The sequence below is a fragment of the Carettochelys insculpta genome, chromosome 20 (genome assembly GCF_033958435.1).
Source record: "Carettochelys insculpta isolate YL-2023 chromosome 20, ASM3395843v1, whole genome shotgun sequence".
Classification (NCBI taxonomy): domain Eukaryota; kingdom Metazoa; phylum Chordata; order Testudines; family Carettochelyidae; genus Carettochelys; species Carettochelys insculpta.
This window is the reverse complement of record NC_134156.1, coordinates 25,020,766-25,046,500: the sequence shown is the minus strand read 5'-3', so window position 1 is coordinate 25,046,500 and position 25,735 is coordinate 25,020,766. Positions and strand designations below refer to the sequence as shown.

Here is a 25,735-nt window from a genome sequence, read left to right as displayed (position 1 = left end):
GTGTAGTTGGTTTGAAAGGTGCTGCATAGTGGCCCCGTTTGATCCTATGAGATGGATTGAATGAGTACAGGGACACTGGCTGACCCTTTCTTTTTCATATCTCTGCCTGGGGTCAGAGATTGTGATGTGGATAGAGGATGGAGAGAGGCTGTTCTCAGTGGTGACAGATGGCAGAACAAGGAGCAGCAGTCTGAAGTTACAGAAGGAGAGGAGTAGGTTGGCTGTTAGGAAAAACTGCTTCACCAGGAGGGTGGTGAAGCACTGGAATGCATTACCTACAGAGATGGTGGATTCTCCAACCCTAGAGATTTTTAAGTCCTGGCTTGGCAAGGTCCTGGCTGGGATGACTTAGTTAGGGTTGATCCTGCTTGAAGCAGGGGGCTGAACTCGATAAACTCCTGAGGTCCCTTCCAGCCCTATCTATGATTTGGTGCAGGTTGGTTGCTAATTGAGAGAACAAAGACCATGTTAACACTAACAGGAATGGGCTCACAAATTTTCTGTCTATCAGGCCAGGTACTAACCTTTCCCTCCCCACAAGTAGTCTTGGTCTATACTAGGCAGGTAAGTTGATTGCAAATACTCAAGTCTAGCTACAGCAATTGTGTAGCTAGAATCGACTTATCTACAATCAACTTACCTGGCCATCCTCAATAAGGGAGGTTGACGGGAGAGTTTCTCCCATCGACCTCCTGTACTCTGAGCAATAGCAAGAAGCACAGGGGTCAACTGCCAACCCCAGATACTTTATTTTACATGTCCCTACTGGGCATGCGAAATCGAAATCTGGAAGATCGACCCTGAATGGGTCACTGTCCCCGTAAGTATGGACGATCTTGTGGAGAGTTCTGTTTCCTTCCTTGGTGTTGCTCTGCTCTACAGTTTACTGCTGTTACAAAAGCAAGGTCTAAGGATGTGGGTAATGCAGAGGGATCGCTCAGGGAAGCTGTCCTGAGTGAAATTCTGCAGCGGAAAGGGAAGAGGTCTGCGCCAAGATGCCCGTAGACTTAAACTTCCTGGCATCTTGTTGAAGAAAGAGATTAAACAAAACTGCCTTGAACTCCATTGCCCTTTTCCCACAGATATCAATGAGCTGAAAGTATTTGTGGACCTGGCCACCATCTCAGCGGGAGAGAATGACATGGATGTGGATCGCGTGGCCTGTTTCCACGATGCAGTGCATGGCTACTCCTCGCTGCTGTATGACCTGAAGCGGGAGTCAGGGTTCAATGAGTTCATGCAGTGCCTGAAGAAACTGTGGAAAGCCCTGGAAAGTGATGAGAATCTCCCCAAGAAACTGGTAACTCCTGCAGTAATGATCCCTCAGTTCCTCTTGTTCTCTCCAGCATTTACAGTATGGCTGGTGCATGGCCCAACTTTCCTGTGTGCCAAGATGCAGCTCTTTTGAATACATGTTGTTTCTAACTTTAGTTAACTGAAGCAAAGAGACCCTGAGCCAAGCGGTGTGCAAATTCTTCCCAGCGCACTGATGTGCCACAAGAACCATTCGAGCAGTTCATGCCCTTACCTATGGTCTGAGCTGAGGTTGATAAGAGTTGGTATTATCCGGGGTGTAACGTAGCCATGCCCCTTAGCAGTCTTCTCATGCTGGGTCCCTGGATGTCAACCTGGAAATACGCTGCCAGTTGGCATGTTACTGGGGGATTATTCCTTGACTGGCAACAACTCCCACCTCTTCCTTCACCCTTGCGGGCAATTCTGTCACCCAGAATCTCTGTTGGAATGTCGGTCTTGTGGGATGACCTTGCAGTGTGAACTGGCAGACGACATGAAGTAGCAAATGGAAGTAAAGCTGAATGAGAGCTTCCCTTTTCTCCCTGCAGCGCGATTCCGCTCGACATTTGGAATGGTTAAAAACGGTGAAGGAGAGCCATGGATCTGTGGAACTGTCCTCTTTATCTCTAGCAACTACAATCAACAGCAAAGGGATGTATGTCATCAAGGCGCCGCTGGAGGGCCAGAAGGTGAGACTTCACCTGCAGGGGGTGCTGTCCCAGTGTTCAAAGCCTTTTTGTCCCATCTGTCTCAGTCATCTGCTAGCTTTCCAGTGCAGGCACTACCAAAGAGCACAAATCCTGCAGAAGGAGTCCAGCTGCCCAGAATGGTAGTGAAGGTGGTTTTGTCTTGTCTCCAATGGCACTTAAACTGTTTTCAGTGTCATTCAGAGAGACCTGTTGTGGGAAAACGGTTTTCAGCAACAGTTCCGTTCCACAGTGCAGCAAAGATTATCACCTACGAGTAGAAGTAGCAGACAAACTTAGGGAAGCTAATGGCCTTTCCTGTCAAGTCCGCCCTGTGGCTACAGAGTTCTGCTGCAGTCCTAAGCTGCTGGTCTCTAACATCTTGTACTTTCTCAGGGTACTGATACTTTGTTTCCTAGGGAATTGGAGCTCTCTCCCCATCTTGTCCAGTCTCTCTTACAGTGTGGCACTGACCTCTGCCTACTGTTGGCCTTATCTGCCCTCTCTCTTCCTAGTTGCAGGCGGCAAGACAGGAGAGCTCTCCACAGCTGTTCATAAGCATTGTATAAACTGGTGAAAGTGAAAACAAAATGTGGTTGCGCTAATGGTTGGTGTTGATTTGGCAGGTTTCTCTGGACACAGTGCTGTTCCTCAGTCTCCCGGAGAGCTATGGTGAAGGTGAAGAGATGCGACAATACTCTCTGGAGGAGCTCAGGGAGCTGCTGAACAAGCTGATGCTGATGTCAGGAAAGGGAGATCAGGACATGGAGGTGGAGAAGTTTTCTGAGGTCAGGTTTTAATAGTTTCTTTCCTCATTCTAATTGTTTTCTGGCCTCCTGGGGCTGGGAGCTAGAGACTAATCTTACATCAGTTTCTAGCAGTTGATTAGTGTTAAAAGATGTGGGACAGGCATTGATAACAGGGTAGGGAGCCTTTTGCCTCCTTTATTTTTCCTGTTGGAATGTGGACCAGATAGGTCTTTGAACCAGGGGTGTTATCACCAGTTCTTGAGCTTGTGTGAAGTAAATGGCAGGTCTCATTCCAGGCTGTTTCTTATAGCTGTCCACATATTACATCTGATCCTCTGGTTGGCTGTCCGAGCAGAGTGGTCAAGATTTGAATGGGGCCATACAGACTGAATTTCTCTCTGGTTCCCGGGGTAATTGCTAAAGGACAACTGTGAGCCCCACGTGTCTCTAGGACTGTCAGTCCAGGCACCCGAACTCTGTCCCTTTCTCTTTTAATTAAAGATAGCAGTGTCGTTTCGCAGCAGAGACGAGGCATCTCAGCCTCAGCTGTCCCTGGAAAATCTATTTATCGCTGTTTCTTGTTGTCCCCCACGCAGGTGTTTTCCAATGTCCAGAGACTTGCACAGTCCTTTATAGACCTATATTTAGCTGGGAACGTGCTCTTCCGATCCTGGATGGCCTACGTGTACTGCTCGCCCAAGAGCGAGGTGTGCATTATCATGGACTTCTGTCTGGAACTTGTCCGAGAGCTTTTTGGAACAGGAGACATGCTGGTGGTTCTCCTGGAGCTCTGCAGGGTAATGGAGAAGTTCCTAGAGAAATGGAAAGGCTTCATGACTGACAAGCGATCTCAATATTTCTACCTGAATTACTACACCTCTGAGCAGTTGGTTTACCTCTGCAGTGAACTTGGGAAGGCGCAGCCCAACGAGAATGCCCTAATGATGCTCTCGTTCATAAAACACAACTGCACTAGACAGGATGTGCGTATGGCCTCCAAGCATGTGCTGGCTGACAGATCAAGGAAGTATATTTCTCACTTGCCAGAGCTGCTGTGTCGAGAGGGAGATCTGATTTCACAGCTGGAGCAGATCTGGGGCTCTTACATCAAGCACATGAACTCCTTCCTTCCGGGCTGTTGGAGTATTGATACACTCGGCACTTGTCTGGCCAGTCTGGCTGATTTGGAGAAGGAGCTTGTTGCTCGAGTTCTCCCACGAGGCCTGCACGCTGGCAAGCCCAACCTCCTCCTCTGCCCTCGCTCTGATGTGCTGGCTTCAGCCCTGGCCATTTACATGCACAGCCCAGGCCAGGCCCTGCCCACTTATGATGAGGTGCTCTTGTGCACACCACAGACCAGCTTTGAGCAAGCCGGGCTCTTCCTGCAACGGTGCCTCACACCTGGCTGCCGAGGGGAGAAGATTTACACCATGCTCTTTGCAGATGAGCTGAGCTATGACGTCAGTTACAGGCTGGAGAAGCTGTTCCAGAGACTGTGCAGTCAGCTCCACCGGGACAGCTACCACCTCGTGATCCTGTGTGACTGCGAGAGAGAGCACAGCTACCTCCCATCGGTCTTCAGCCAGTACAAAGTGCACATGGTCCCCCAGGAGCCCCTGAAGGACATGCAGGCCTATCTGCAGAACCATTACAGAGTCACACGGCCTGCAGTGTCTGTAGCATCCGTGTTCAATGACAACATGTGTGTTGGGATCGTGGCCTCCAAAAGAGCTGGAGTAGGTAAGGAGCCCTATGCCACACAATGCTGAGACTCAAACACAGGGCTGTCCTTAAGATGTATGGGGCCTTACACACTATTAAACTGGTGCCCCTAAGCCTGATGGCAGCCTAGGGGTCGGGGGGGAAAAAACAACTCTTTTTAGAAAAGTAATTTTATAATCTTCAGCAATACACTAATGAAACATTTTTTAAACGAATCTCCTGGAGGCTCACTCAGGCGAGGTCTACACTGCTGGGTTTTTCAGAAATAAATTCTCTCAGTGTTCTAACCTCTGCAAGTATTTCTGAAAAGAGCGTTCACACTGCAAGAGCATTTCGAAATTGTGCATTCACAGTAGAGGGCCTAATTTAGAAATGAGAGCAATGATGGGATGCCTCCTTGGAGGCCAATTAAATCATAATTACCTCTGCTCAGTCCACACTGAGTCAGTTTCAAAATTGAAAGGGGGAGGGGCCTGTGAAGGTCGTTCCTTTTGGTGGAGTCTATTTTGAATGAAAAGCCCTGTTATTCCAGAAGAACAAGCTTTGCAGTGTGGACACAAGAGTTTCTTTCTGGAAAAAGGGTTTCTCTACACATGCATGAAAAAATGTAAACCCAGAAGCCGAGGTTAGCACATCTCTGTCAAATGGCTTTATTACCACTGGAATGGCCCTTTCACCAGTTTGATATTGTTCTAGTCGCTCTGGCTGGCTTTGTCCCGTGGCACTGCAAGACTAACAAATCTATTAGGGCAAGAGCTTTTGTGGGTAAAACCACTTCCTCTAATACATGGTGTCGAAAAACAGAATCCAAGATTTATATGAGGGGGAGTGGAAGGAAGGGGGAAGAAGGATAACCTGTCACTAATAGGACAGTTAATGAAGCAAATGAAATAGGATGTGTCCCATTCCTGTGAATGTCATAAGTGGGGGAAAAGCAGTCCAGTAGCACTTTAAAGACTAACAAAATAATGTATTTGGTGATGAGCTTTTGTGGGACAGACTCACTTCTTCAGACCATAGCCAGACCAGAACAGACTCAATATTTAAGGCATAGAGAACCAAACACAGGAATCAAGGTGGACAAATCAGAAAAAAATGATCAAGGTGAGCAAATGAGATAGGAAGAGGCTGGTGGGTGGACGTGAAGACCTAGTGATGCCCCAGATTGTGCGGTGTCCTACACAGCAATGTATTATGCGTATGCGGTAAGAACAGCTCTGTTTAAACATGCAGTCAGCTGAAGAAATGTGTGTATATCTGGATGTGGGTGCAGTCCTAGAGCCTCCTCCAGAGCACAGCTCAGCCTGTGTGTGGCCTTCACGAAGACAAGATGGAGGAGCTGAAATCTATCAGACCCACTTCTGCTGTGGGGGGGAGAAGCTTTTGAGTGAGTGCTGACCTCTCCTCATTCTAAAATCTTGTATTACACTGCACTTTCAGAGTAGCCTGTTCGGCACGTCGGGATCCTGACCTCTCTCCCCATCTGGCACCCGTGGGCTTTGCTTTTCCACACGTACCACAAGCAGTTCAGACTTGCGCAAGAGCCCTGTGACCTGGCCCTTGACACCGCCATATGCCCTGCAGAACTTCTGCCTCAGCAGTGCCCTGACAGAGATGGGTTAGCCTCCAGAGAGAGAAAATTCCTGCATCCCTCCAAGGAAGTGATCAGAGCCAAGTGGGCAAATTCATACCCTTGGATTAAAAATGGGGAGCTCAGGGCATTTCTTTCCAAGCTGCAGCCATGGCTTCGCTAGCGAAAGACCCAGATTTTCAGCTGCATTCCTGTCCCTTCTGATTGGTGGATGGGACTGAGAAAGGATGTTGTGAACCATATAAAGCAGGGGTGGGCAATAATGTTCCCAAAGGGACCACTCCATGAAGTTTGGTACTGGTCGTGGACTGGCTCTGGGCCCCCGGGAAGGGGCAGGGCCTTGGGCAGAAGGGGTGGGGCTGGGGACTAGAAAGAGAGTGAGCGTGATGAGTGTAAAAGAGAAACACTGAGTGTGAGAGCCAGGCTTTGTGACACGTTGTGTGTGCGCTGAGGTGTCTATGTGACAGTGGCTCTGTGTGTGTGGCACAAACTGGGTAGGTGTGACAGTGACACAGTGGATGTGCTGGCTGTTGCTGGGTAAGTTTCTGAAAGAAGCCATCCTCTGTCCCTTTAAGGGAAATCTGTCCCGCTCTGTTGTCGCCCGCTCCCCTGCTCTGCACTCCTGAGTGAGTCACTGACCATCCCTGCTTCAGGAGGAGCAGCTTGGCTGTGTGCCTCCCTGTCCCTGATCCCTGTTCTGCAGAGATGGGGCAGGGGAACAGGGCAGGGGAACACCCTGACTTCAGCACTACCCTCTCCCCTCCCCTTCCGCACGGCTAACAAGAGAATCCCAGGAGCAGCTCAGCTGCAGATGGAAGAAGGTGGGAGGAGGGGCAGCTGAAAACATGCTGCTGGCTGTGAGTGTGCACGCTCCGCTAATCAGCTGCGTGGGCCAGAGAGAAATGTTTGGCAGCCAGCTCCGGCTCCCAGGACTGATTTTGCCCGCTCGACATAACAGGTGCAGAGCAGCTCCAATTCCATGCTCCCCGCAGCATCCTGGTGTAAGGGCTGCTGGTGGCTGTGGCCAGCTGGGTTAGATTAGAACAACTTTCACTTTCTCTGGTGTGACTGAGGCTGACACCGAACCAGCCAAGAATCTAGGAACTGCACCCAACTACACACCCACCCCCGACCCTCTTTGCCGCATTTTGCCCCCAGGAAGCTGAACAGAGCTGAGTCATGGGACATTGATTTGTAACTGAAGAACGGGGTTTTATGTCCAAAAGCCTACAGGAGAGTAAATTTAAGGCCCCTTTACAGAGATGTCTTGAAGCCTCCCTGCCAGCTGCTTGTCTTACATGGGGCTATGAGGTCATAATGTCTTGTAACAGAAAATAGTTTAAGTAAACCCTAAAGAAAGGATCATGAATAGCAACATCTTTCTCACCAGACACTCCTGCAGATTCCAGCCAGTACGGGCAGAGGCATTGTTTAGGGCCAGGGGACAGTGTCAGCTCAGACCCAAGCCACCATCAACCTCTCTGAGCAAATTCAGGCCTTTCCTTCTCTCGGAATAGCTTCTTAGCAGAGGGCCGACAGCCGCCGCAGGCCCTGGGGCAGGGTGCGAGGAAGGGGCCTAGCTCCAAAAGGGGCGGGGCCAAGGGTGGAAGGGGTGGGGCTGAGGGCAGCCAACCGTTAACGCAGCTCAGACTGTGGCCCCAAGTCCCTCCTCCCAGCTCCCTCAGAGCCATGTGGATTGGTGAAGCAGCTCTGCCACAGTGGTTCAAAGGGGCCCGGAGCTTCCAGAAGCTCCGGGCCCCTTAACACCAGGCCCTGGTGCAACTGCCCCTTTCCACGCCTCTCCCTCTGCCTCCTTAGTAAGATAATCAAGGGGCAGTCTGGCTTCGGGGAGCAGCTGTCCATTTTTTCACGTAAGGCAGTCCACCCTTTTTCAGTGTATTTTTGGTTTCTAGTTCTCACTTACCCTTAATGAGTCCTTCTTAAAAACGATGACAGGAAAATCTCTCTATGTGAAGAGACTACATGAAAAACTGAAGGCAAAACTACATGGTGCTCATGTGCCTCTAAAAACCATCCGGCTGATTGAACCCCATGTGGATGAGGGCAAAGTGCTGAGATCTCTCCTGCCTTTCTTGCGTTGGCAGTACCAGCAAGAACCCATGATCTTCCATTTTGACATCACCTCATCAGTGAGTACCTCACAGCTTCACCTTTCATTAAGGGTATTCAGTATCTTCCAAAAATTGTTCCTTTCATACACTCCTGTCTTTTCTAAGCGAAGTATTTTATTAGAAGTTATTTCTAGCCACAGACCAGTTAAGCACAGGTAATATGAAGGAAATATATAGCCTTGGAAAGATTAGATTTTTACTGGTGAATGTGCACTCACTGTACACTCATACAAACAATAAAGAAATATTTCTCCAGTTATAATTAGAATTTATAGATCAGCAAATAAGGAAAGCTGCTGGAGAACTTATTCAAGTCAAAATCTAGTGCTTTAGACTTTGGAATTAGGCTCATTACCAATGGACTAGCAAATGAACAGTGATTTGTTAACTTACAGTTGTTTACTTTTTATATTTTGACGTGATGTTGACAGTTTGTGCTTGAGTGTTTTATACAGTTTTATTCTAAATCTCTACACCTTCTGGCAATAAATAATTGTTTGACAATCTTCCCCCACCCACCACAGTTTTGCTGCAATTGTGAAAATATTTAAAAATGATTAAATATAAACATTGATATTATAGTCTATGTTATCTATTTATAAATAAATATTGTCAATATCAATATATTTATTTTTGTCTATCTATATGTATATATCAAATTTTGCCAAGCCTAGAAATGTATCTGTCCTCATTATTTGTTCTAATGTGACTCTGGTATTCATTTAGGTACAGAGTGGAATTCCAGAATTTCTTTTCAAACTGTTAGTTTTACAGTATCTGATGGATGCAGATGGGAAAATGTGGCTACGCCAGCAGTGCCATTTGTATGTCATTGAAATTCTTGAAGTATCTCCAGCACCTAAGAAACCAGTACGTATATGCAAATACACCATTTCTTCACATCCGGCACTTGTCTGTTTGTGCGTTTGTATTCCTCATATTTGAGATATCTTCTACGCAGTGATGTAATATATAGATACCTCACATTGTAATGGATTGCATGTCTTTAGTGCGAAGTGCTATTATAAATATTCCTGCTCTACATGAAGAGCAGACAAGAAATTAAGGCCACTGTGATTTCCTTATTTCAATCATAGCTAAATGTCACTTCCTGCTGGCTGTATGGCACTGGTTGTACGACAACATTTGCATGGTAATAGACGTGCAAAGTCTGATCTCTTGCATTTTATCCTGTATTTGTTTATGTATGTATGTAAATTTAGAAGTGGAGTTGGGGAGAGGGGTGAAGGTGTGAAATATGGGGATAATGAGGTTGGGGGGAAAAGGGAACATATGAGGAATTGCTATCACAGCTATATCTGTTTTCTGTATGTTCTGCTCTCCACTTGTAAAAAGAGCCCAAGCTTTGTAACCCTGCAACTGCTAATCAGCCCTGCCAAAAACAGGTGTCTACAATCTGCAAGGGGGACATGTAAAAGAAACAGTCTGAGAAGATTAAGGCCACACCCTTACAGTGGTTTCTTTCTGTTTCCCCCCACTTACAGATTGCACATGGACAGAAGTATAATTTCCTTGACGTGTTCCCCAAAATAATGTGCCAGTCTCCCAAGGAAGTGTTGGTTAGGGATGTGCAAAGAGACACGTCTCAGTGCTGCACAGAACCTGGAATGGACCTGATAGAGTTTTGCAGTGAGGCCTTCCAGAGGCCTTTCCAGTACTTGAAACGATTTGACCGTGGCGATAACCTTGATCTGTTCTGCTATGAACAAGGCTCTGTTGAAGGGACCCCAGCGGAGTGCCTACAGCTGTTCCTGATTCATTGTGGGGTGATGGATCCCACCTGGTCAGAACTGCGAAACTTCGCTTGGTTCCTGAATGTTCAGCTGAGAGACTGCGAAGCGTCTGTTTTCTGTAACCCTAACTTTGTCCAAGACACTCTGCAGGGTTTCAAAAATTTTGTGGTCACCTTCATGATTTTAATGGCAAGGGATTTTGCAACACCCTCTCTAACTATTTCTGATCAGAGCCCAGGGAGGCAAGTTTTTGACATGGAAGGAGTCACAGAAGAAGATCTTATTCCTTTTCGTATTCGGAAAAAGTGGGAATCTGAGCCCCATCCTTATATTTTCTTTAACGAAGACCGTACATCCATGACGTTCATTGGCTTCCACCTGAGGCCTAATAATAATGCTGGCGTTGATGCCATTAATCCCACCACTGGCAACATCATCAAGAAAAATGTAATGACCATACAGCTGTATCAGGGATTGTTACTACAGAGAGTTCCCTTCAATATTAACTTTGATAAGTTACCCAGAAGCGAGAAGCTAGAGAAACTGTGCTTGGTTTTGGGAATCCTGTGGCCAATGGATCCTGATGAAACCTATGAGCTCACAACAGATAATATACTTAAGATTTTTGCTATTGAGATGCGATTCAGATGTGGCATCCCGGTCATTATAATGGGGGAAACTGGCTGCGGGAAAACAAGGCTTATAAAATTCCTGTGTGAGCTGCGCAGGAGTGGCGTTGATGCAGAAAACATGAAGCTTGTGAAAGTTCACGGAGGCACAAGCGCAGAGATGATATACGCCAAGGTCAGGGATGCTGAAAACATTGCTCTCCCCAATAAACGGCAACATCAGTTTGACACTATCCTGTTTTTTGATGAAGCCAACACGACTCAAGCTGTCGGCAGCATCAAGGAAGTTCTGTGTGACCGCACGGTAGAAGGGCAGCCTTTGGCCCGTGACTCTGGTTTGCAAATTATAGCAGCGTGCAACCCTTACCGCAAACACACAGAAGAGATGATTCAGCGCTTGGAGTCAGCTGGTCTAGGATACCGTGTAAAAGCAGAGAAGACCAAAGATAAGCTTGGCTCCATTCCGCTGAGGCAGCTTGTGTATCGTGTCCATGCTCTGCCTCCCAGCATGATCCCTCTGGTGTGGGATTTTGGACAGCTGAACGATATCACCGAAAAAATCTACATACAGCAGATCGTACAAAGACTTGTTGAGTCAACACACATCTCTGCAGATGACTTTGAGGTCGTAACAGATGTACTTTTTGTCTCTCAGACATACATGAGAAGAAGAAACGATGAATGCAGTTTTGTCAGCCTCAGGGATGTGGAGCGCTGTGTGGACATTTTTAAATGGTTTTACAGCCACAGTGAGCTTCTGCTAAACAACTTAGAGCAGTATCTGGCTGAGAAGAAGTCTGATAAATGTGGCTTAAAGAGAAACAGAGTCATATGGTCCTTAATACTTGCAGTCGGTGTTTGCTATCATGCATCTTTGGAAAAGAAAGAGTTGTACAGAAGGGCTATCTGTGAGTGCCTTCCAAAACCTTATGATAGCCCAAAAGGGATTCTGGAAGAAATCAGCTTAATGCAGGATCTGTTCTTGAGTGGCGTGCCTCTGCGAAATACCATAGCAAGGAACTTAGCCTTGAAGGAAAATGTTTTTATGATGGTCATCTGCATTGAACTTAAAATCCCTCTGTTTCTTGTTGGAAAGCCTGGAAGTTCCAAATCTCTTGCCAAAACCATTGTGGCTGATGCCATGCAGGGGCAGGCTGCTTATTCTGATCTTTACAAGGGACTGAAACAGATCCATTTGGTGTCTTTTCAATGCAGCCCCCACTCCACTCCTGAAGGAATCATTGGCACCTTTAAGCAGTGTGCTCGTTTCCAGGATGGAAAGAACTTGAAAGAATATGTCTCTGTGGTGGTGCTGGATGAGATTGGACTCGCAGAAGACTCTCCAAAAATGCCCCTGAAGACCCTGCACCCACTCTTGGAGGATGGTTGCATTGATGATGTTCCACTTCCCCACAAAAAGGTTGGCTTCATTGGGATCTCCAACTGGGCCCTCGATCCTGCCAAGATGAATCGCGGCATCTTCGTATCACGTGGCGATCCCAGCAACAAAGAGCTTGTAGAAAGCGCAAAGGGGATTTGCTCTTCAGACCGCATCATTCTGCAGAGAATCGAACACTACTTTCCCATCTTTGCAGACGCATACGAAGCGATTTGCAAGACACAAGACAGAGAATTCTTTGGGTTACGCGACTATTACAGTCTCATAAAAATGATCTTTGCTTTGACTAAGACTTTGAAAAGAGAGCCCACACCTCATGACCTAGCACAGGTTGTTCTCCGTAACTTCAGCGGCAAAGATGACATAGATGTCTTGGCTGTATTTATATCTAGGATTCCAGAAGAAGGAGAAATACACGCTGATGATGTCAGCACAATTGATTTGGTCCAGCAGAACATCTGCAGTGATGGTGAGGATGGTGAATGCAGATACTTGCTGGTGTTAACTGAAAATTATGCAGCACTGCAGATTCTCCAACAGGCTTTTTTCACTGAAAGACAGCAGCCAGAGATTATCTTTGGCTCCAGCTTTCCCAAGGACCAAGAGTACACCCAGATCTGCAGGAACATCAACCGTGTGAAAATCTGCATGGAAACAGGGCAGATGGTGGTGCTTCTCAACCTGCAGAATCTCTATGAAAGCCTGTATGATGCCCTCAACCAGTATTATGTATACCTTGGTGGTCAAAAGTACGTTGACTTGGGCTTGGGGACCCATCGTGTGAAATGCAGAGTCCACCCCAGATTCCGTTTGGTAGTCATTGAAGAGAAAGAGGTGGTGTACAAACACTTTCCCATCCCACTGATCAACAGGCTTGAGAAGCACTACCTGGATATCAATACCGTCCTGGACAAAAGGCAAAGAGACATTGTGGAGGAGCTAAAGAAGTGGGTGGATGACTTCGTAGCAGTTGATACAGAGAAGCACTTCAGGGGCAGGCAGGAATATAGCCCTTCTGATGTCTTCATTGGTTACCACTCTGATACCTGTGCCTCAGTCGTCTTGCAGGTGACTGAAAAGCTGAAGCAGTGTTACCCTTCTGATGAACTGATACCACATGTGCAAGAAGCAGCCCAGCTCGTGCTGCTGAACTGCGCAACACCCGATTCTGTAGTTCGCTTGGGCAGTTCGCGGCTGAGCCGTTGTGTGGCAGACCGCCTGGCCAACAAATACTTTAAACAGCAGCAACACACCTCTCTTGCAGATTTCCTCCATGCTCACATCCATGCAGCATCTAAACATCGCTCAGTCTTCACTGAGGTGAGTCTCCCTAAAATTTCTTCTTTCTCAAAAAAGATCCTTTAGACCACAACAAATACCTGCATGAGGGTTTTAAATTAACTCTGTGGATAACACACAGTCAGTTCACATGAGTAGGGTGAGGTGCGACAACTTATTTTTTCAAAACCCAGATGTGGAAATACAGTTATGTGGGGTGAAAAGTGGATTTTAGTGATCACATCGATTCATCCTGGAGCTTTTAATCTCTGCTTGGCCTTACTGTCCATGAAGTAGTATTCCCAGGTGCTTTCTAGGGCACAAATAGGCATTAACTGCTTAATTTCCCTTTGTTCTTTTGAAAAATCTCCCCTTCTGATCACTCAGACCTTAATCAAAAATTAGCCCTTAGCAAAATCTCGAGACCAGATCCAGATGTGCCAAGGGTTTTTGAGACAGGAAGACAAGTAATAGAAATGAAAAGGAAAACTGACAAAAGCATGTCCCATGCAGCAGCATAGCCATGGCAGACCTAAAATGTTACGAGACAAGGTAGGTCAGGTAATATATTTTAATGGACCCATTTCAGGTAACGAGGGGGACAAGCATTTGAGCTCTTCTTCAGGAACCGCTCTTGAAAGCTGGTTCTTCTTGCTAACAGGAATTGAGCCAATAAAAAAGCATTGCCTATCTCGTCTTGGCCGTATGTTCTTGGGCCATGTAAGAGTTCTAGGTTTACGTGGCACTTGAAGATCTTAACATCTACAGCCAAGCATGGTGAGACAGGGTGGGAATGGCCTTCTCACTATATAGTGTGAGGCTCAGAACATGATTATGTTCAATCAGTGGCCTGTGGCTGTTAATTCTGAGCAGCAGAAGAGGATGACAGTGGGGTTATTCACAGGAGAAGCTGAGCTAAAACAAACAGGCCACTGCAAGTGTCACAGAATAGATTTTTTTTTTGTTTTGTTTTTAATTTTCACTATTTTTCCTTGCAACTGCCAGAGGCCTTCAGATTTTTCAGACCCTTACTATCCAGACACTGGATACGAACAAAGCTTGTGCAGAGGGTGCAGGGCAGCACCCTAACAAGTCTTTGTACCCTCCTCCTTCCACTTTCCAGCAACTGTGGGTGGAAGGGAGGAGGGCCTTCTGACAAGGGTGTTTATTGTCTTGAGACTCTGCTAGTCAGGGTCTCCTTAACACTTGTCCTTTGTATCTTCCTCCGGCTAGTAAGCTTAGTGCTCCAGCTAGTCCATGGGGAGCCTGAGAACTCTCAGACTCTCGGGGGCATGTTTTAAAAAAGCAAAACCAAAACTCTCCCCTGAACACAGTTCGTGAGACCAGCCTGCTGCTGGGGGTTGGAGTGTAAATGTGATGCAGCTGAGACCCAAAGGTCAAGAGCTCTAACAGGGAGCACCCTAGAAGTGAGGGCCTGTGGCATGGCTGACAGAGCACAGGCGGGCAAATGCTGTTATTGAGTTACTATTTCCCTTGTTCACATCTTAGTTGAGAACTGACTATGCAATTCTTGTCTCTCAGATCACCACTTTCTCCAGGCTTCTGACGGCTACTGACTCTGAAGGTTTGAAGGCAGAAGTGCAGGGTAAGATTCAGAGCCTCTCCATCCGGTCCTGGTCTCTTCAGCAGTTTGATACGGAGTACTCGTTCCTGAAGGAGATTCGGTGAGTCCTTCTGCCTTCCACTAGTGGGAGGAGCTGACAGTCTGGATTGAGTTCAATAATGACAGATCCTTAAGGCAATAAATACCAGACCAAAGAGAGGGTAAGAAGGATGAATACAGAACTAAGGCAAGGGGGTTGCTGAGGGGTAACTTGGAGCATGTGTTACTTCCAGGTTATTGGGACAGGGGAATTTGTTTCTGAAATTACACAGTTCTTACATGGGTGGATGTTTAACCTCTTGTTCTGTCTGCAAGTAGTCAAGACTCTTATGGAACCATTTTCTTCCTTTTCTTTCTGCCCCCAGGAATTTCCTTGATTCTACCAATGGAAATAAAATCCTAATTATTCAAATGGACTTTGAAGAGGGTTCTCAAAGTGCCCAGCTCATTGCCTCAGCCAAGTACGTCACACGTGAGATAGTTGCTGACTGTTGTAATGTCTCCCCCCAGTCTTAACTAGAGCATTTGGGAGTGTCTCTTGTTGGAGATTCAGGCTGCAGTTGTACAGATTGAACTTCTAGTCCAGCATCCTCAGGACTTGACCAGTGCCCAGTGAGAGAATTTGCCGGACTATGGGAGGTCATTATTGTCTAGCAGCATTTCCAGCACTTCCACTGCTTACTGGGCTCTTAGAAGACAGTTAGGGGTAAATTACAGCTAAATAACAGCACAGAACACTGAGAGCTAGGGCTGGTGACTGTAAATAAAATTCATGGGATCCCAGGAAACTTGACTGCATCTCTGGTAGTTGGTCATCCGGCTAACTAAAATCATGCCAGATTACAGATGCTGCCAGACGAGACAGCTCTGGTTTTGAGAGGTTCAACCTGTAGTAGATTTAGACAGCTGTATTAAACTTAGCTAACTTTTAAGGCCCAGCCAGACTTTGGATTATGTTAAAAAAGACAAATAAAAATGAAAGCTGGTGCACAGAGCTGGGTTGACTTAACGGGTATTTGGCCTTGTGCTCTCTCCAAGGTCAGATTTATAGTCGAAAGGTTAGAAATGCTGAGGGAAGTGAGAATTTCTACCAAAATGACGTGATTTATGAGAGGGTCTGGACATCCTGTTGAGGGTCTGAGAGTCCCAGTCTGTGTTTGCCTCTTCCAGGAGAGGAGGAAGAGGATCCAGTGACCTTTTGTCAGTGATGTGGAAGGAGGGAGCGTGTGCCCTGGAAGCCTAAACAAGATTGTCCTGTTTAGGGCACTGTACTGAACATGTCCTCATCAGATGTTTCCCTTCTCTTGTAGATATTCCGCTGTTAATGAAATCAACAAGGTGGAGCTGGGAGAAGTCTCTGTCTTTGTCTACTTTATCACTAAACTGTCCCGGATAGAAGGTGGCAGCTCTTACGTGGGATTCCATGGAGGTAAGACTGGCATTGTCAGAGCTCAGCCAGTTTGGTCGGCTGACGCAGGATCCAAAAGACTGCCAGGGTTTCCCGTCAGTGTGTATGCTGCTTAAAAAGGGCCGCATCAGTGCTTCCTGTCTATTGCCAAAGCTACCACTGCTCACTGAGGATTGCCTCGCCTGGCTCCGTCCCCGTGCCCAGTCCTCCCAGTCTCTTCTGGAAGCACCCCTTGTTTCTCTTCTCAGATAAATGTTTTTCCAGTTTCATTTGAGAGGAACCCCAGCTGCTGTCCCTTCGTCTTCCTCCCTTAGCAAGGCTCTATTTTCCCCCTCAGGTCCTCTTTTGCCTGGAAGAGGCTCCTTGTTTTAATTGCATCCTCAAGGTCCCCGTAACACACTTATCTTTCCAGTTGAGGAGAGTTGTACAGTACCGCATCCAGAGCAAGTCACTGCAACTTCTTAAAAGACCAGAAGAGTTGCTGTTCAGGGATACAAGACTCAAACCCTGGCACTTCAGAACGTGAATTTCCAGACCGCCGGACCAGATCCCTGTTTGTTGTTTAAAGATTCTCACAGAAAGTTCTTTGCAAGCGTCTGTGGAAATGCATGTTATGGACCCAAAATGTCTTGTTCTCTGTTTCCAGGGCTGTGGCAGTCTGTGCACATTGATGACCTCCGGAGATCCAAGGACATGGTCTCTGATGTAACTGCCCTGAGGAACCTCACTCTCAGCCAACTGTTCTGTGAGGATGTGGACAAGCCTGAACGTATGTCACATGCTGGACCTTCCTCCACCTCCCAATCCACACCCCCACTCCAACAGGCTTCATGATGTACCCCATGATAATGGGACGAGAGGTTCTTGCATCCCAGGTCCAATAATATGTGCAGATCACCAAGTCAGCAAAAGAAAGAAAAGCATCTTCACTCAGCACAGAGTTCTCATAAAAAAGTATTAAGAGTTTTCAAAACTGTCAGAAATACCGCAAACCCAATGTCACTTTTGTACACTGGGTAATTGCTGTTTGTTTCTGGTGGAGCAGATCCATGTTTCTGGGAAAAAGGACATACAGCCTCAAGTTATTCTATCTTTGGAGGCTGTTGAGCTGTCTAGAGATGATGCATGTGCCCTCATGCATTGGATCTACCCCACTCATGCTATCAGGCACCCCTGAAGTAGAAGGGCGTGATGCATTTCAGGACTTGGTTATGTGGGAAATGCTCCCAGGTTTGAATAATGGGAGTTTTGCTGCTCAGAATTTAGGTGCTCTGGTTGAATGTTAAGGGAACGTCAGCTGGGATGTTTTGACACGGGAAACAATTTCTCATTGGCCTGACTAGATCTTCATTCACCTAAATATGTAGAAATTAAAAATACTTTCCTCAGTTCTCCCTGCTTTCCCCTTTCACACTATTCCTGAGGGGAAGACTGACAATACAGCTGTAGATGCAGTGCTGGTGCCTGTTCCCCCAACTCTGAAATCAGGATCACTTGCTTTCTCTCATTTCATGAAGGCCTTTAGGTTCAGCCTCTGCAGCTGTCTTCTGAGAGCCCTACTCAGCAGCTCTGCAGATGATCAGAGACTCTAATGCAATCTAGAGCTTTAGTGTCCAGTCTCTAGAAACGCTCTGCATCCCATTGCCCTAGCAGCGAATTGTGTTTTTTTTCTAATGTGAAGTGGTGCATTGTGGTTGCAGCTATGATAGTGGATGGAGAAGAGCAAGAGGAGGAGATGGAGGTTGAAACATCAGTGTCTGAAGCAGAGGAATGTGCTGTAAGTTCAGAATCCATTCTACTTTGAATGACTAAATATTCTTCCTTACTCTCTCTGATCAGGCACATCATGCGTTTTATACTGAAATTCCTCTCTGATCCTTGCAACTCAGATGTTATCCCACTGTTAGTCACCCCAGAGATGCTGATTATTGAAAATGATAGCCTATGAACATCATAGCTGTTAAAGGAGTAATTCCACGCATCACTGCATGGACTCACCTTGGCTACTCTTTGCCTCTCACTTTGAGTCTCTTTTGACTGTTTTCAAGGCCTCTGTGGGTTATTTATGCATTACAAGCCGAGGTCTGCATTTCAGAGTGCTTAGCTTTATTCATTTGCAGTTGAAACCACGTTGCTATCAAACTCCTGTGCATATGGGCTAGGGAGCCTATGCAAGAACCTTGGTGGTGCTGGCTTGTACCCCCCATACTTCACATGAACTCCAAAGAATATGGTAAAGGTCAGACTGACTGCAGGTGGCAACTCTGCTGAATTCTGCATTACCCAGATTGCCTTGTTGCAGCTCTTAAGTTAATATTATCATCTCAACGTCTAATTTCTGAACTAACTGATTATGCAGTGGAAATCTTGTCCTATATTTCAGCTAAGATTAGGTGAGGAGTCAAGTCACATTAGTCACAGGAGTCTGTCACAGAAAAGCTCAGAAGTCAGAGATGAAAGGGAAAGGAGGAAGACAGGAGAAAAGTTACATATTTTATAAGCCTGTTCATAAGAGTCCAGGTGTGCATTTCCTCCCTTGTCAAATTACAATTGTAGAGTAATAATAATAGGGGTGTTCTCTTTTTGTATCTGGAAAGACCCAAGTCCTGGACACCACCACTCTCATGAGAAGCTGTGTGCAGAGTGCAGTGGGCATGCTGCGAGACCAAAACGAGGGCTCCTGCCGTAGTACGAAGAGAATTGAGGTTCTTCTTGGCTTCCTATCTAATGAAGATGATTTGAAAGGTATGAGATCCCACGGGGTTTGCTTGGAGTTTCTGTGGGCAGCTGGGTTGCCAGGTGGGCTGAATTCCCTTGTCGAGGCCCTCTGCTGAGTGGCATTCATGTAATAGGAACTGGATTCTGCCCAAAGACCCTGAGATGAATTCACTGTACCATTCCGGAGCATGAGGGGAGAAGGCTGAGAAGTACTTGGAGAGTCTCTGCTTTGCTTGGTGTGAGATGGTGGGTGAGGGCCTTTTGGATAAGGAGCTTTTCTGAGAGTAGGTAGCCAAATCCAGTGGAGAGATCCTCAAGACCCAATAGTGTCTGTGCATTGTCTCCAAATTGTTGCCCACTTCCGTGCAGTACACGTATAGTCCATCGCCAGTGACAATGCCTGGGGTCTCATTTTCATGATGTGCTACAAATCAGTCAACCTCCTTTGTTGGCTGTGTTGTGGATGAAAACTTGGAGGAAGTGCTGTTAGTCACTTCAGCATTTGGTATTGGTCCTGGGGTAATCAAAAGGAAATGCTGAGCTCTGTTCTCTTTCCAGCCTCCTTCCTGAAAATCACAAAGAATCGTCTCTTCAGCCTTTTGAAGAAACAAGAAGAAAATTCCTATAATATGAAAGATTGGGTGCTGCGAGAGGCTTTGAACCTGAATGCCCTCCAGGAGGCTGGGACTTTCAGGTATGGACAGTGGCTAAGCACACCATCACTTGGCAGCTTTTTCAAAATAGTCTGTACAAATGAATATCATGGAACATAAGAACAGCCATAAGGGAGTCAACACCCAAGTACTGTCCAATGTTCCGAAAAGAACTAGTCCCAGGTACCCTAGAGGGAATGAACAGAACAGATAACCATTGAGTGGTCCATCTTCCTGTCACCCATTTAGCGGCTTTGGACCCCATCTCCTCCCATCCTGGCTCTCTTCCACAAATTTATCTAGTTCTTTTTTTAATCCTGTTATAGTCCTGTGCTTCAGAACATTCTCTGGCATTTCAGAAAAGGTTACCATGAAGATTCTGGACTTCAAGCCCTTACCTAGCAGTCTAACAAAAACCAGGCAGTCTTGTAGCACCTTAAAGACTCGTACATTTATTTATTATGTAATGAGCTTTCATCGGTAAGACCCTCTTCAGATTTTCAGATTGGGGTAGACAATTAGAATCCAGGGTTAATATAGTGGGGGTTGTGGGGGGAAGGTGGAGGGAAAAAAGGGAGAGAGGTCACCTGTCACTAACAGGACCAGTGGAAGAAGTAAATTAAGTGGGATGGGTGCTATTCCTGTGAGTACCAAAGGTGGGGAAATTGCCCTTGTAATGTGTGAGATAGTTGAGATCTCTATTAAGCCCAAGGTTAAATGTGTCAAACTTGCAAATGAATGGCAAGTCAGATGTCTCCCTCTGTAATCTTGTGTTCATTTAAAAAAAAAATGGCCTCCAGGACCTCTCTCCTAATCTGCCCAGTTCCCTTGCTCCCTCAGTCCTCTGGTCACTTAGGAGTGGGCTGTTTAAAGCCTTGGCCTTCTCAAGTAGCCCTGACCCCGACTGAAGGATGCTGAAAGGATTAGGGATCAAAGCATCGTGAAGATGATCTCGGCTTTGCCTAGCAGGCTGCTAGTCTCAGCACACAGTCTTCCAAACAGAGAGTAGATAACAGATGGCATCGTCGTGTGCTCTGAATATTGGATCTACTTAACAGTAGTGTAATAGCCACAGCCCGGTGCTGGTAACTCTCTAGCCCTGTGTTCTCCTTGCTTCAGAGGGAAAATGATTTGGACATGCTCAGTTGGGTGAGTGGTGCCAGGGGAGCAGGCATATAAGAGCCATGTTACACAGAAAGAACCACGTGCCAGAGAAGCAGGTGGAGAAATGCAGGATTAGGCTTCTCCCCCTTGTTTACAAATGTAATTGAGGAGATTTCCCCTCAAACTTCCTGCATGCACCACCCGTTGACTTCTTAACATGCAGCTCAGCAACATTCACTCTATCCTTTGTGTGTGTCCATCTCTGTTGCACACAGACACACCCTGTGGAAGCGAGTCCAGAATGTGGTGACTCCGTTCCTGGCTCATACGGTGTCAATCATAGACAGAGACTGCAACCTGGAGTTACTGGTCAAACCGACCTCAGAGGGCTACGTGAAAAATCTATGGATGTTCATCTTCAGTGATTTGAACCTTCTGAGCTTCCCTTACAACGTGGGTAACAGCAGGTGAGCTGCCAAAATCCACAGGGAGGGTGGTGGGAGTGTGCAGCACTGAAGGACTGTCAAGGTAACGGCCCTTTCTCTGCACAGGGAACTAACATCCAAGGTATTTTCTCTTGTAGCATAAAGGCTACGTTGCAATTCTTGCTGTAACGGCGTATAATTGATGGGGTCAATCTGTGCTGTTCTGTAACTGCCAGGAATCAGCTTGTGTTGTCCGATCCTCCAGTTCTCTCTCTCTTTTCCAAGTGCTGAATTCCTGGCTTCTGTCACTCAGTCCCAGCCACCTGTCTGAAACTGACCTGAGCCTCCCAAGTGGTAGCAGTGAGCACTAACTGCCCCGTCTTGTGTTTTGCATGTGCCCGCGTTCAGCTCTCAGTCAGAGACGATCCTGGTGCAGAATGACATGAAGGTGTCTGCACATGCAGGCAATGAAATGCCCTTTAGCTGGAGGATAAAGGACTATCTGGAAGAGCTGTGGTTGCAGGCTCAGTACATCCCAGGCACCGAAGGTGAGAGCCCAGTTTGAACTCAGTAACGAGGATTATTGCAACCAATTCCTTGGCTGAAAACCTTGAGTGGTCACTGCAACTATGAGGATACTTTCAGTACCTCTGTTCAATGAAAGAGGCTAGAGCCCTGTGCATCTAACTTTATCTTTTTGTTGTGGTCACTTTCTTTTTTCTGTGCATCCTGTATTGGCAATAACTGCCAGTGTGAAGAGTTGATGTCACAGTGGATCCCAAAGACACTTGTCTTTGGGCCAGGTCCTGCTTTCAAGACCCTTACCAAGTCATGGGGTCACATTGACGGCAGGCAGCAGAAACGCTCCTGAGGGAACATGGAGTGTTTGAAGCTGCTACGGTGGTGAGCAGAACACACATGCCTGGAAAAATGGTCCCAGATATGGGTAGCTAGGGTGGGGTGGTTTCTGCTCACATCAGTTGTGGTGTCCTGGTAAACATCAAAGCTCCCTGGCCCTTTACAAAGGCTGAAAGAGGTGATCTCGACACCTGACCAATATTCCTCCTCTGTAAAGCCGGTGACCATCTTTGGGCTGTGAGGGGAGGTGAAGTTGAGTGCATCGCAGCTGTGCATTTCTCTGACACTGTCCCTGCCACACCGCTGGTTACTGCTGCATTGTAAAGCCCTTTGGGCAGGGAGCTATATCAAACCAAACTTCCTTTCGTACCCCACTCTTCCAGGCCATACGGAGAAGTTTGTGGGTATCTTCCAGAAGACCCCCCTGGGCGAATTTATTTCAAATTTGGCTGAGATAGAAAGAAAGAGGCTGTTCCACCGCTACATCAGAGACTTCATTCTCCTGAGCATAGGTGCTGCTTCTTCTGAGGAGTTACAGGTCAGTGTTCGAACCAAGGACCAAGAATCGCTTAGATATTAGGGAGCAGAGTTTATTTTATACACGAAGCAGAAGAATGTACGGTAGCGCATTCACTGGCCTCTTTCTCAGGGGCCTCACTCCTAGTCCCTCTTGTGGAGGTGGCTAGCAACAAGGAAGAGGCAATAAACACTTGCCACAGAAACTGCTGTTTCAGATGACTAGAATATTATCTGTTAGGAGCACCTGAGGACACTGACACGATAGAACATTTACCAAGTCTACGCAACAATAAAGATTTGCTTAGAAAAAAATATATTTAGTCATTTTCTGTGTATACCATTGTATTAATTCAGGAGTGTTTTTGTAGGCATTTTGGGCAGAGAGAACTGTTTTTCTTTACTTTCTTTTAAACGTTCAGTTTCTGCATATTGCCCTGTTATCATGCGTTGAGGAACTGCAGGCAGCATCTGTGAGGGAAGAGGAGAAGATGCTTTCCCTACCTTGGGTTCATCTTGCGTACCATCAGTTTAGGAGCCGGCTGCAGAACTTCTCCAGGATCCTGGCTGTGAACCCCAGCGTGATGAATGCGCTTCTCTACCGGGCTGATACGGGGAACACTAATGAGATGGTATGGCCTCCGTCTAACATGATGTGATTCTTAGCTGTGGGAGGAAGAGCATTCCAACCAGCGCAGCTCTCCTCCTCGCATTTCAAGTCCTTTTGCTCTATCTTTCCATTCCAGCAGCAACACAGCAAGGTGCAGGAGTGGAAACTGAAAGATAGATGTGGATCTATGATATCCTGGATCTGTCATATCCAGGATCTATGATATCCTGGATAGTCCATCTATTATCAGATCTGTCTTCTAGTAATAGCAAGGAATAGATAATTTACCGCACTCTAGGTTAATCTATGAGATCTGATACTGATGTGAACCAGGGTGCACAAATCCTGGAAGTCCAGGACCACAAACCAGCGTGCACAGTGCTCATGAGTAAGCCTGCAATAACCAGCCAGAGTATACAGCCCACTTATGCACAAGGAGCTGTGAAACAAAGCTGAGAGGAGGATGTCACCTCTCCAGCTGCCCCGTTATGCTAAAGCCCATGTGTTCACATCTGTCCAGGTTCTGGATGTGTACGCTGCAATAGCATGTGTCGAGATGCTGGAGGATCAAGTGTTGAAGTCCAGGCCACAGATTTGGCTGCGGCGAGTGAAGAATCTTCATATGCCCATTGAACTAATCTGCATGGAGAGCTGTTTGAAGAATAGGGGAAGCCAGTGCCACCGACTGCTCCAGGAAGTCAAGTAAGCCCCATGGACCCACTAAGAACCTCAGTCTTGAAAGACTCCTTCTGTTTTGCCTTTCAAAGGGAGGGAGTCTAGGGTGAACTGAATGTATCGCAGTACTGTCATTCTTGGACTAAAACTTTTTTAACCCCTCCATGGTTACTGCTGGGCTTGATTGATTGTCACTTCTGTAGAACATGTCTGTTCTGCATTACAGGGCGTTCTCTATTTTCCCAAGTCTGTAGAACTCAGGAGATCACATTCCAAATGGGATAAAGGATCATTTTATATCCCTGGATTAAATCACCGGGTGGGTCCTGCTTGGTAGACTGTCCCCATTAATGTAACAGCTCCTCCTACAATTAATCCCTCAAGTACACTGATGCTGCTAGACAATTGGAGCTTTACTCCCACCACGACAAGTGTTCTTGTTTCCACTCAGAGGACCATCCCGGACAGTTTAAGTAAACTAGTGTCTGTGGAAACCAGGAGCAAGTTAGAGTGAAGTTAAAAACCAATAAGATAATGGAGATCTCTCATTAGCTCTGTGATATAGAAATCAAACCTATCTAGGGTTGTCTTTATCCATAATCTAGTGAATGTATGATTGTTTACTGGTATGGCAGTAAGGACTCCGCTGTTCTAGGTGCTACATAAAGAGACAACAAAAAGGCAGCCTTTCCCCCACGAGACAATAGAGAGAAACAAGAAACAGTTGAGAGGATCACAAGGAAACAATGAGATGTGCTTGTCTGTATGAAAAGCAGTGGTCATATCACAGTGATCGGACTTGATCATCTCATGTGGCCTTTTCCTTCCCTCCTCCCTAATTCGTTATTTTCAGGCTTGCGATAGTATTGTAACGGTGCTTTCTGTCCGACAGGGTTCGGTGGAATCGAGTCTTCTCTGTGTCCCTCTTTGTGGAACACATGCTGCTGGGGGCTGAGTCCCTGATTCCAGAATTGCAGGATCTTGTAAAGAGACACATTGTGCTGCTGGGCAATGTAAGAATACTCTCATTAAGCAGTGTCTGGGGTTAAAGGCGGGATCATTCCTCTCCTCCTGACAGTTTATTAGAATTTGCAGAAGGAGCTCTGTGCAAAACCAGTTCCTATTCATTAGTCACAATCAGAGCTGGGTAAATAATTTAGAACAATGAGTTCAACACACCTCACCTCTCATTTTCTTCAAGAATTGCCCACAAACATGGCAGTGTCCTCAAGTTGTCATTCATAGGCAGTTTCCGAGATCCAACAATGAAGCTAAAGGAGGGTAGCTGTGTAAGGCAGATCCAAGCCTGTCAGTCTTTGGAAGAGACAGCAGCCTGCCCTGTGAAAAGCCCCTGCTAGTTCTGTTCTGTGGGCAGAGATGCGGCCAGACTTCCTCTTTGCAGCCAGTCTAAAATCCTGCCTCCAATACTAAGAATCTTTTGCTTCCATAAGTCAGTTGTCCTGAGCTGCCCGTAGGAGCTGCAGAGTTCCCTGTTTTACTGAGGCAGGGAAGCCAGGTCCTGCCAAAGAATTTATAGGGTCTAAGGTGGCATTCTGACAGTGGGGCCCGGCTGGTGGGAGTGCAGGGCCCAGAAGAAGTGGAGCCCAAGGCAGCCGCCTTGCCCTAAGGCTGGGCCTGAGGGTAGCAGTTTGCTGTGCCGCAGGAGACATCAGATGGCCGGGGTGAAGGACTGGCTCCTCTGCATCTCCTGAATGAAGGAACCACATCGCATAGACCCAGCTAGTGAGGAACCACCCCGGCCTCCCTTTTCCACAACTGAGTCACAGAAGCAGGCAAAGGAAAAGCCTATAAAGAAGAAAAATCTGTGTCTGCACCCACCGAGGAACCACACGAGTACTTGAAAGCCTGCCCTGTCCCCTGCTCTCCTACCTAGTGCAACTTTAGAGG

General features: G+C 46.7%; 1 protein-coding gene across 4 annotated transcripts in view; it reads left to right on the top strand.

Annotated features, from left to right (window-relative positions):
• Nucleotides 1-25,735, top strand: part of RNF213 (ring finger protein 213) — a 95,905-nt gene that overhangs the window by 41,600 nt on the left and 28,570 nt on the right. For all 4 annotated transcript variants that reach the window (XM_075014313.1, XM_075014311.1, XM_075014312.1 and 1 more), the window contains exons 22-41: nt 1,083-1,300; nt 1,845-1,985; nt 2,609-2,770; nt 3,328-4,471; nt 8,001-8,194; nt 8,903-9,046; nt 9,682-13,278; nt 14,779-14,921; nt 15,226-15,321; nt 16,171-16,289; nt 16,915-17,037; nt 17,969-18,045; nt 18,866-19,013; nt 19,545-19,680; nt 21,019-21,210; nt 21,577-21,716; nt 22,410-22,564; nt 22,965-23,174; nt 23,673-23,854; nt 24,720-24,840. In XM_075014313.1, coding sequence (XP_074870414.1) covers nt 1,083-1,300; nt 1,845-1,985; nt 2,609-2,770; nt 3,328-4,471; nt 8,001-8,194; nt 8,903-9,046; nt 9,682-13,278; nt 14,779-14,921; nt 15,226-15,321; nt 16,171-16,289; nt 16,915-17,037; nt 17,969-18,045; nt 18,866-19,013; nt 19,545-19,680; nt 21,019-21,210; nt 21,577-21,716; nt 22,410-22,564; nt 22,965-23,174; nt 23,673-23,854; nt 24,720-24,840 — 7,442 coding nt within the window. The remainder of the gene's footprint in view (nt 1-1,082; nt 1,301-1,844; nt 1,986-2,608; nt 2,771-3,327; nt 4,472-8,000; nt 8,195-8,902; nt 9,047-9,681; nt 13,279-14,778; nt 14,922-15,225; nt 15,322-16,170; nt 16,290-16,914; nt 17,038-17,968; nt 18,046-18,865; nt 19,014-19,544; nt 19,681-21,018; nt 21,211-21,576; nt 21,717-22,409; nt 22,565-22,964; nt 23,175-23,672; nt 23,855-24,719; nt 24,841-25,735) is intronic.